General features: G+C 30.2%; 2 protein-coding genes across 5 annotated transcripts in view; both read right to left on the bottom strand.

The window, feature by feature from the left end:
* The window catches only part of LOC100169177 (muscle M-line assembly protein unc-89), a 56,056-nt gene extending 49,368 nt beyond the window's left edge, over nt 1-6,688 (bottom strand). For 3 of the 4 annotated variants that reach the window (XM_008184935.3, XM_029487061.1, XM_029487062.1), the window contains exons 1-2: nt 6,087-6,686; nt 1,039-1,144 (exon numbers count right to left, since the gene is read on the bottom strand). In XM_008184935.3, coding sequence (XP_008183157.1) covers nt 1,039-1,140 — 102 coding nt within the window. In that variant the 5' untranslated portion in view covers nt 1,141-1,144; nt 6,087-6,686. Of the gene's footprint in view, nt 1-1,038; nt 1,145-6,086 lie in introns of all 4 variants that reach the window. The other variant, XR_003839012.1, reaches the window with a different exon arrangement.
* Nucleotides 6,689-11,422: 4,734 nt separating this feature from the next.
* Nucleotides 11,423-12,522, bottom strand: part of LOC100571203 (serine--tRNA ligase, cytoplasmic-like) — a 4,035-nt gene continuing 2,935 nt past the window's right edge. The window contains exon 2 of the mRNA XM_029486224.1: nt 11,423-12,517. Coding sequence (XP_029342084.1) covers nt 11,820-12,517 — 698 coding nt within the window. The 3' untranslated portion in view covers nt 11,423-11,819. The remainder of the gene's footprint in view (nt 12,518-12,522) is intronic.

The following is a 12,522-nucleotide window of genomic DNA, read 5'->3' as shown; positions in this document are numbered from 1 at the left end:
TTTGACTAAATACGTAAAAATTACGGCAATGTTCAAATAATCTTAAACAGAAATTCATAAAAGTTTTTCTTTTTAATTCTAAGATTTGGAAATTTAATACAAGGCTCCTAACATATTTTTACAATAGCAGTTGCAAAATAAAAGGAATACATTGTCACAATTTTTATTTATAAGCATTTAAAGTTCAAATTTTGACAACATATTATGTAAAAATCACGAAAATTCGTAAATTATTTTATGCTAGAAATTCATAAAAAATTTTCCTTTTATATCTAAGATTTCAAAATTTAATACAAGGCTCATAATATATTTTTACAATAGCAATTGAAAAATAAAAGAAATATATAGTCACGATTTTTTTTTATAAGCATTTAAAGTTTAAATTTTGACTAAATACGTAAAAATTACGGCAATGTTCAAATTATCTTAGACAGAAATTCATAAAAGTTTTTCTTTTTAATTCTAAGATTTGGAAATTTAATACAAGGCTCCTAACATATTTTTACAATAGCAGTTGCAAAATAAAAGGAATACATTGTCACAATTTTTATTTATAAGCATTTAAAGTTCAAATTTATACGAAATATGTCAAAATTGCAAAAATTTGCAAGTAATTTAGTGGTTGAAAAATCGTAAAAATTTTTTCTTTTATAACTAAGTTTTTAAAATTTGGTACAAGGTTCTCCATAAGTTTTTCTTTAAAAATAATATATCCTAGACTGACAAATCATCTCCGTTCAGAATCGTTTTTCGTATACAATGATATAATATCATTGGATTCAAATTTAATTCCATCCATTACAGTAACCCACTTGTAACCTACTGTACAGCAGAGCGACATCCACGACTTACCCGCCTTTTTCAAAAGTAATTTTAAATATAAGTAGGAGTACTCATAAGAAATAAAAAGTAATAGGGGAACTATATTCTTCTGAACCCCCTCCAAAATTTAAGACTTAAGTTCTGATCATACCCTTATGTTATACAGTTATCAGTAAAATGTATCATAGAACAAAATATTTATAAAACGATATTTACTTCTTCATCTTGATCAGAAGCGATAGGCGTACATGATCCATATGAAGAAACTTTTGAACTTAGACACTCCGAAACGGTATAATAATCATCATCACTCTCCATTTCTCTGAAAACAAAAATATTTTATCGTAATGATCATAAAAAAAATAACAATCAGTAGGTACCGCAGGCCAAACAAATTATTATCACCTCCCATAAACTATAAAGATAAAAAAAATGTATGTGTGTTTAATGTTTGTATTATTTTATAATGAAATAATAATATGTCACTATCCCGAAAGTGTTAATTTTGTAAATTGTAAATCAGTCTGATGAAAATTCTATATTTTCAGTTTCTTAAAATAATAATAATAATAATTTTAGGTCTTTAGGAACCATAATATATGCTAGAAAAAAATATGATTGCATTTTTACTTAAAAAATGTCTGAACAGAGAGAATAAAAATATTTAATAATTTATTTTTATTTCTATAATAAATTAAACATAGAATTTTTTACTCTTTTAATACGGTTGCACTTACAAAATACAAAAAATCATAAATAAACAAATGTACGCAGCAAACATATTGAATTGTTCCGCTCAAGCCTCAAATTGTTGATGCCAATACGAAACATAGGTAATATTAAATCTCCATAAACATTTTACAGTTTAATTGTTTGTTAATATACAGAAAAGGTATTAAGTTAACGAATACATTATTTGGTACATGATATTATGATTCCAAAAAACATTAAATTATGCCATTTAGATATATAATTATCAGCATTATGCATTTAACTTGGTAGATAAAAATTTTTGATACAAATATATTAAAATAATTATATGCTGTAACAGTTAATAACTATATAATAACTAGGTATAGGTACTTAAACACTTCAAAGAAAAATTAATGACAGTTGTAAATATTTTTACAGGTTTCACTCGTTAATCATAATCTTGATCGGAAAACCATCACGATAATATTACAATGTTGTCAGGGATTGTTTATTGTTCTACGTCAAAGCAAGTAATAATAAATTAGCGAGTGTTTTAAAACAACTGTTGTAAGTAGGTGCATACATTTTCCGCAACACTAATTAATTTTATGTTTTTTATCATTTATGTCTTTATGTATACGATCATACTGTTCGACTTACATATTTGATAAATATTTTACCTAAATATTAAAGAAATTTTGGATAAAACTATTTAAACTTGAAATTAATTTCAAAGTATTCGAACCACGCCTTAAGTATCGATTTATTGAACACACATCTACAATCTACTATACGTCTATACGCTTTTATATACACAATTTTATATTTTAAACATCAATGCATCGTTCACATGGCTCAAATAGGTACATTCAATTTCTTCCGTGGTATTATCTATATTATAGTAAGGTACCTACTTAAAGTCCAAGCTGCTCAAACAATTGTATTTTAAATGTCAAACTATTGTATTGGCTCTATTGATCTCTGATCCTATACGACGCGAAAAGAAACAAAATGTGTACTTAATACTTATTTAAAAGACACAATACGACATAAATAATGTCTGTCACAAATACGCAATAATTCGTGATATAACTTAGAGTAATATTTTACTACATACATGTATATTATGTGGTGTATCTATAGTGTCTCGACAATCACTATGCAGATTGTCCTCGTATAAACATTACGATAATATACCCGCTCGCCAAGTATTATAAGTAAAATTCGACTTTTAAAACGCTCACATAAATTATTAGCCCAATAAATTGGCTATTTGCCTCACACATATTATCGTTAAGCGTAACACAAAAGCAACAAATTTAATTTTCATTATTCTGAAGTCATACCTATATAATACTATAAGACATAAATAAACGAGACTGCAATTAAAATACGTATGTAGTACTTGTAGTAGTAAAATTTACTGAATAAACAAACATATCGTTATATTAATATTAGAAAATATAAAGTTTTCGCAGACACGTGAGTGGCGAGTGGGTATACTACATAATGTACACATTTATAGTCATGTACGCATAGACACAGGCGCTATAATAATAATAATAATAATATTGTGTTCGGCTATATTATGATAGGAGAAGGACGTAGGTAGGTGCACAGTTATAATTCAAAATATTTTGTATATAATATTTTATAATGTGTATACGTCGGGGGTTCGGTTACTTGCAGGGTATAAAGATCGAACGTGTAATCTATAATATGCATCGATGTTACTATAAAAAAAAAAAACAACAAAAAAACAAGGGAACACGGCTTTGGAGCGTCGGCATTTCATGTCGGAAAACCGTCGTCGCGGCGATCTTTTTTGGCAGATTGCCGGGGCACAGAGCGAGATTGGGGAAAGCTTCTTCAGGGTTCGTATTTATAGCGTACAATATCTCGGATATTCGCGCACATGAGCACACATGTCGAGTCCTAAAAACAGGATCCTCTGCCTGGGCCAGACCACCGGTATACGCGTTATTTTACATTATATACCCACTATAAACAAACGTGTGTATATAATATGTATTAAATATAGCATGTGATAATAATTATTATTGGTTTATAATATATATATATATATATACCACGGACCGAACGGGCGCAATTGTACGCGTGGGGGGAGAGGGGGTGATTGATTTAAATTTATGTGAGTATATTTTATTTACTGAGCTTATGATATTGTTTTACGAAATAATTGTATTTCTTATTTTGTATATAGTTAATTAGTTAAAAAAACGCTTGTAGCAGAACAATAAATATGTTTGTAGAACACGCAGTTTGTAAAAAATAGAAATATTTTATTTTTATATAGGTATATTATAATATAAATACACACATATATTAAATGTGTTAGGCTTTGTCTGCAATAGGAGACAAGCTGCAGACAGCTGTTTCAGCGCCAGACTATATTATTGACTAAAAGACTTATCGCGTCAAGCTATGACAATTTATGATAATATTTTGTAAAAATATTTAACATAATTTTTCAATTCAACATCGATCACTCGCAAATTAAATAATCGATCAATGACCAATAAATCTACAACGATGTTTGACGCATAAATTCAGATTGAATTTTATCAACGTATACACTATACATAGTATAGGTAATATAATATTAATAATGCGTCTGCGTGAGTCGTGAGTATGCAACTAATGACTATATTATGGTATTTATTTATCCTTACATGCAGTAGGTATTTAGTATAAAATATAATTTCCGAATCTGTCTGAATGTTTTTATTTTTAATATAGGTACCTACTCCGCTACTCATAAATCGTACTATCTAATGTTTGTTTTTCGAATTCAATTATGTTATGGAATCTGTATTATATGGGTTTATTTTAATTTTTTATACAACAATATAATGTCCTGTTTGTTGACGACGAATAATACTAATAATGTCTGCCTTGTCTGGTACTCTGGTAAAATTAACTAAAAAATATAAAACAAGTAAGACCTCTATCGTGGAGGTTACGATGATTCAATAGAGAACCCTAATATTTAATGGAACCAGTACATGTTTACTCAAGGGGTAGGAATTCATGCTTGTTTTAGAAGTGTCATCTGGGAAGAATTGTGTTATTATGAAGGATATTTTTTTGAATAACAGAAGGTTACACTTTTCGTCGTAATAACGAACGTAAAAAATCTCTTAATACTTTTAAATACTGAAATTAATATAATATATGATATTGCTTGCATTAATATTGAACAGAAAAATTTAATTCTGTAGGTAATAGGAACATACCTAAATAAATAGTATATTGTGTGGAAGGGCGGGAAGTGAGTTATTATTCAATCTAAAGTAAAAAATTTAATTACTCTTGCAGTGTTAAAAAGATTTACATTGTACAATTCGAACCATACTTCGCTGCTTTAGTGCTATACCGTGTATGTATAGGAACACTTATAGAAACTCGAAAGACATAATACCAAAACATAAAAGTTAGTATCGATGTGTTTTTATATGCGACCTCAAACTGATCTATAAAGGTATATCGTAGAAGGCATTCCTATATAAATATAAATATCAGCCATCTGAGTCATTATGACGTAATATTAATGGTAAATGGTAATGAGGCTCTGACATCAAGAGTGATCAGTATTATAGTACCTATAATAGTAGATTCTTATAAGTTATATTACTATAATTTATCACTTTTTTATTTTCTAACCTTTGGAAATTGTAAAATATTTATAGTCAGATAGGTACGCCACTGTGTGGGTAGTTGGTAATATTATTATGTATGTATTATAACCTTGTATTGTAACTGTTATGTAGGTACTTATGTGAACATAAACATAATATAATATGAAATGTGATAAAGCAACATAATTTTATTACTCTAATTAGAGTATCTAAAAATAATGATTTATTTAATTATCCTATGAAAAATTTAATATCTCTCAGTGTATGGAATTATGGAAATCACCTATTAATTTTTACACGCATATTTTATTTAAATATTTATTAGTTATTGATAGTAGCGATTGATATAGACTGCGGTAACTGTTTCTATAACCTCTTCAAATATTCTATTTTATTAATTAGACTTGTAGAATTGTGAACAATTGACTATGAAGTAAGTATTTAACTCAAATTTAAAAATACCCACTTACCTACTTAATTACCTATCAACTAAAATACCAATCTCAAAAGTTAGAAAATGGGTTTTAAATTAATAATAATAATAATAATCCTTATTTACGGATTATAAATAATTTAAAAGGAAGGCATATTATTATTGAATTACAACTCCAACCCCCCTCCCCTCTAAACAAATACGGTTCAAGTTAATTTTAAATATTTTTTTCTTTACGTAAATTCGTAGCATAAACGTGTATACGTGATGGGAAGATCCAATGAATTCAATAAACCCTGATGCAACTGAAAATGCAGTACCTATGTCTAGTATAAAATATAAATACATATTAAACATTCTAAACATACTGAGTATTTACAATAAAATTTAAAAAAAAAGCTTCGTAAGCTCATAATAATAATAATATAGATAGGCACTAACTACTATAAACACTAAATATTGGTGTGGTTTGTACTTACAGTATTATTATACTAAAATGATCATCAGCGTGCGAGTGTGTGATTTAACAATAATAATAATAATAAATTACAATTATTTCTGTTAATATATTATATTATAATATTGTATGGGTATAGGTAGGCTTTTTACACAGCTACACTATAATAATTATTGCCGATGTACCGTTGTCGACACTATAGAAATGTATTTAAACCGATATTCGTATTACACGGAAAAACACGTCGATGATAATATTATAATGTAATAGACATGTATACATATACAATAGCCGGGTAAAGTATAAAACGCGACTTAAATTATTATTTTATTCGACAATCCCGAATACTGCCGCGTTTTTATGTTACTTAATATTAATATTATTGTTAATGCTACCGTCTCGAAAACCCGCACACCCGAGTTTATTCCGTTTTTGACGAAACCAACATTCTACACAAATCCAAAGTAAACCTGTACATGACATAAACACGTATATATATATATATACGTATTATAACTGAGGTACTTTGTGTATGTAATGTATGATATTACATGCAGAGTAAGTAAAAAACGGGCAACCGTGATACGACTGTAGCAACGTTCAAACGACCACGATACACATTACACTGATGGCCGGCATAGCTGAGAGACACCTCTATGAAACGTTTTTTTTTTTTATTCACTTAAATATTGTCATTTTATAAAAATATATATACACTGTATAAGCGAGAGTCGCCCATCGCCCGAAGACACAGTGCCAAAATTATTTATTTTAAACTCTTCCCACCTAAATGGCCGCTTACATATCATAATAATAATATCTCCATCATAAACATTGTTATACAATCGCGTTGCAAATTGTAAGGCAGGTATATAATATGTGCACGATTGTTGAAAAATGTATTATTGCCTTGAAATTGATAATAGGCCATTCACTCGATATATTCACTTTAATATCAAACCTAACGAGTAGGTAACAATACAAAATTGGATCCTCTGAAGTGGCTGAGCGCAGATTTCCGACGTTTTGTTATGTTTGTCTTTATTTATTAGATGTGGACAACACATACGAGTTTTATATACTCTTGATATAAATATCGTTAATTATTATTTACAACAGCTAATAATTTATTAAAAATAACTACAGATTATAATTATAGCAATATAATAATAATCTTTATTATAGAAAAAACTCTATTCACATAAATAATAACATATAAATACTTATATAGGTAATATTATTACAATAACAGTATAAAATATGTAAATATAATAATATAGCTATTGTATAACTGTTTTACGTTATATATAAGGACAGTAATGTTTACATACTGCAAGGTGTCAAACCATCAAGGTAGTTCAATTGAAAACAAAATAAATTCGAAAAAATCAGTGTCTCTAATGTTGGTAACAAGTCTAATCTGTGAACTAAATTTGTGATGTCCGCAGCCTACCTATTATTATACCAGCCGGGCAGTCAGCAGTCACCGCCAATATTAAAATGACACAATTTTTTAATTGCACAACGACAACACGTGGTCTTAAGGCAAAGCTGATAGGTACTAACTAGTATTTGGATCTAAGGTACCTAGGGGCTAGTTATGGTCGCCAGATTTCATACTGCAAAAAATACATAATAATATAATCTAGTCTATGATAAATGTCAACTCTAAAAACAATCTATTGATATAGAACGATAGGTAATTAATTTGGCGAGGAGTGAGTTAATTTGAACACTAGTTTTCTAAAATATAATAAGTTATATAGGTTGTTAAAAGTTTTAATAAAATAATGTATAAGTCAATATTATAAAATTTACTTACATATAGGCTAGGCTATAACATAATATTATAATTTATAGCTAAGCAAATCTAAAACTCTCAAAAAATGTGTTCAAACTAAGTTCTAGGTAACCTAACTTAAAAACTTATTTCTTCTTTCACGTTTATACGTGGTTTCGCATCGACCAACGTTACACTGCTTCTCGTCTCACCAAAAAGTTTACACTTATATTTATTTGATTATTTCAAATTAAATTCTATAAGAAATTCTTGTACATGTCCATTCTTTCCTTTGGATTGTTAGTCCATCCTTACGGTCAATGTGTTAGTGTGCTTAATAAAAGTATTGATAAATCGACTATCAGACATTGATTTTGGTTCTATAGGTGTGTTTAATCATTGTTGATTTAACGATATATTTGTAAAGATTTTTTGTACGTATAATTCAATAATCATAATTCACAAGCCACCATATTATCATACTATATACCGTGTCTGACATTCGTATACAACTTTAACAGAATCGTGTAAAAATTAAAATTAGCTTCACATTTTAGTAAATAAAGCGAGTAAATATTACAACTATATTGGTGGATACTCACATAATATTTTGTGTTTATTAAAATTACCTAGTATGGCCTGGTGGTCGAAATTCGACCAAAAAAAACATAATATTAATTAATGAGTAATGACGCTGCGTTTATGAAACGTCCATAACTGATATTGCGAGAGTAATAATATTGCACAGTGCAGTTCGGGTCCGTTCAGGCCTATTCTGGCACTTTCACATTTCCGTCAGCGAAAAACAGCTTTTACCATAATTGCGGTAACCGTTAGAGCAGAGCAGAATGTATAATATACCTGCGGTATACTGCGGTTTATACCTACATAGTTACTCGTCTGACAAATACGCGGCAGGAACGCTGTTGGTCGGATACGCGGCCGACCATTACAGTCGAGTCTGAACTCTCTCACGGACGTATGTCTAGTATAATTATTACTATTTATTATTTGGCCGGTGCGTCCTGCACGATAGGTCGTTTCCAGAGATTTCATCCGTTCGGCACGTATTGAGTATGGGTAAGTATACGTTGCAATCGCAGGCTACTGTCACGTTAAGTAGCGGTATTGCTGGTTAAGTGACGGGCCGGAGTTTTCGACAACTTCTGGATTTGCACGTTAGCCATCATAACATATAGGTTAAAATATGCGTATCGATACATCGTGGCGAGGATGCCAATCCAAAAGTGCTGACCTGGGAAATCGGTGGCCGTGCGTAAACTTTGTGTATTATATATATTTTATATATAGGTAATATAACGAGGCCACCTATACATACTTGCCTGCTCGCAGACGGTCCGAAGATGACTGTTTGAGACGCCTCGGAGGCTTTCGTGGGTAATCCGTGACCATCATTCTCGGTGACTACACGGCGACGAGAATTCCGGCGGGATTATACCCGACATATAACTAGCCCTTAGGTACCTTTGAACTAAATACTAGCTAGTACCTGTATCAGCTATGCCTTAAGACCACGTGTTGTGCAACTAAAAAATTAGCTTAAAACATGCACCTTTGCGTTCTAAAACCATTTTAGTTAAAAAGTGACTTTTGAAACAAATGCGATTTAGAACCTTTTCATTCTAGACCCACGATATTATAATATAACCATCAAAAATCTTTGGCGTTCGTCATATTAAATTAATGTGATATAGTCGACTTAACGCCATCAGAAATTGAAAATAAATTCTATTATAGACATTGGCGTGGTTCGGCTCGTGGCTCTTGAGCTATGACTCAAGTTAGCTTGGTATCATAGAGTATCATAGACGTGCCGTGGGCAAAGGCGTGCTCGGGAATTTTAAATGGGGTGGAGTTTTTAAAAAAAATAGCAAATTGTCTGATTTAAAATTGAGGATACAATAATTATAATTATATCTATATGTAAGTACATAATGTATATTTGTCAAGTGCCCCCCCCCCCCTTGAGCATGCCATTGGCCGTGAGAATGATGATACTTGGTACAGCATGGGGCGCGCCGTGCGGCTCGTCACATGCGTTCCCACGGCTGATTCCTCGGTACCATTATTCTATATAACTAATATAAGTACAGTCAATATCGGTAGTCACGGGCCGTGAGCCGAGCCACGCGCTGTTTAGGTGGGTTAAGGGTTTAGTGAGGTTTAATCCAATCTTACGCCGCTAATGCAATGGCCGGTACCTATAATTGTTTAGATTTAAATTAATTCGATAACGACAGCGCCATCTACTGCCGCCAAATCATTTTTAACTCAACCCGTGCGCGAAGAACTGTCCCTCACAGCTGCTCAAATACCTAGTAAGATGGCGCTGTCATATACGATTAACAGTGATGAAGGATATGGGAAAACTTCCATCGGATTACTTTTAAGGAACATATTTTATTGAGGGGCTTCAGCCCTGGGGACATAAATACATAATATGAAATCTGCGTAATTGCACAGTGGCTCAGTCCGCCCCTGATGATAAATAGGTAATGCATGTTTGAAATTGATTTAGGCTTATACTAAAAATTTAAATATACTTTATTCATAACTCATGAGAAATAAAAGTCTAATAACAATAATATTATGCTTACTGACATAATTTAATGGAATCCTGTATTATTTTATATTTGTATTAGGTACCTACTAATTAATTATTAATAATAAAATAATATAATTTTATGATTTATAATTTGACTAAAAATACTAAACGAATACCGTTTACCGCCCCGAAGCAAAACAGGCGGCATAGTCGGTTGATTAAGAATACATAAACATTATTACATATACCATCGATAACGGCCTGATTGAATTATTACGTTATATTTGTATATACCATTTTTAAACATTGGGAGACCAAAAAAAATGTTCAAAACACATAAATGCGTTCACCTATGTAAAAAAAACTATAGAAATAGTCAGTAATTTCTTGATATCGGAAAATCTTGTTCAACCGATGTCTCCATACTCCATGTATATTTTTATATTATTTTAACATCAATAATGATAATCGTTAATTAATTTTGACTATACTTATTATAATTTAAATTTAACATTTCAATCTCAAAAATACCTATTACCTACTTTATATTTAATGATTTAGTTAAACTTGTGTAATACAGGTGGCCAATTTTTGACGATTTCAAGAATCGGCACTCAAGAGTCATAAAGTATTTATATTAATAGTAATTAGTAATTACTAATCATCAGTGACAGAAGCCTGAAGCTATGACGAATTATGAATAGTGTTACTATAATTAAATTTAGATCTTTAAATCCCTACATTGCTTATGTGGAGTTTAAATTATTATTCTTAAGCATTGACTTATTATTAACTTTATTGTTCTAGGTATTTAGTCAGCTTGAAATCATACTCAGCCACTCAGGTCTAATATTAAAAACATAACACTATGTTTCATAACAGCCACACATAAAATAAACCATAAAGAAGTGTTTAATAATATAACATTTATGTAATTTAAGTGATAAACAATACCTACAACCTACGTACCATTAATAACTCATGATTAATAATTAATGAAAAAGGTTCATGATTAGTGTATATAAATTTTTTTTTATTACAATATTATTGTGTGGTACAAGCAATATCTTAACACTCTCATGCCAATATAGATTCTTAACATTTTTACCAATACTACTTTGTTTATTTAAGATATATTAATTAAATTCAACTCTTATCTAATTCTAAGTCCTAACACAAAGCGCAAACTATTTAATGGAACTGAATGAATGTATGTAAAAAGTATAAAATAAAACATTTTTAAGCTTTTAAAAAACTGTTTTGCTCAATATCAGTAATACTCCTTAAATAGGATAATTTATGATGTTGATAGCATGTATATTTATTTACCCATTTGAGTAAAACTAAATATTAAACATTTTTATTGATACATAGAAGGTAGAACAATTAAAAAAAAATATATGTATATTTTATTTTTTATTTTTCATTCCCTCTTTTTGTTTTTTTTGTTTTTTTGTATCTTCTTCATCAATGGGAGCCGATTTCACAAATGGTATCTCATCTTGATATCTGGTTGGTAAGTATTTCTTCAATATTTCTGGCACTTTGATTCCTGTTTCGGTCTGATAAGTCTCCAAAATAGCACAAATTACTCTGGTTGTAGCACATGCAGTAGCATTTAACATATGCACATAATCAACTTTTTCATTCATTTTTTTTGTTTGACCATACCGTACTAGTAATCTTCTTGATTGATAATCTAAACAATTACTGCAAGATACCAATTCACGGAATGCCCCAGATCCAGGGAACCATGCTTCCAAGTCGAGTTTCTTGGCTGCAGCATGATTCAATGCACCAGATACAATGTTAACAACTCTATACGCAATGCCTAAGTCATCATAAAACTGTCTTGAATTATTGATCATTTCATCAAATAAAATCCAAGATTGATTATCAAAAGGGGACGTTAAAACAAACTGTTCAACTTTTTCAAATTGATGTACTCTGAATATTCCTCTTGTGTCCCTTCCATGAGATCCGACTTCTTGTCGGAAACATGTTGATACTCCAAGATAACGAATAGGAAAACTAGCTTCAGGTAACCATTGGTCGCGATGAAGTGCTGCTATTGGTTGTTCAGAAGTTGCGATCAAATATTTATCATCTAAA

Source organism: Acyrthosiphon pisum, chromosome A1, assembly GCF_005508785.2.
Source record: "Acyrthosiphon pisum isolate AL4f chromosome A1, pea_aphid_22Mar2018_4r6ur, whole genome shotgun sequence".
Lineage (NCBI taxonomy): Eukaryota > Metazoa > Arthropoda > Insecta > Hemiptera > Aphididae > Acyrthosiphon > Acyrthosiphon pisum.
The sequence above is the reverse complement of the archived record's forward strand: the minus strand, read 5'-3'. Positions and strand labels throughout refer to the sequence as shown.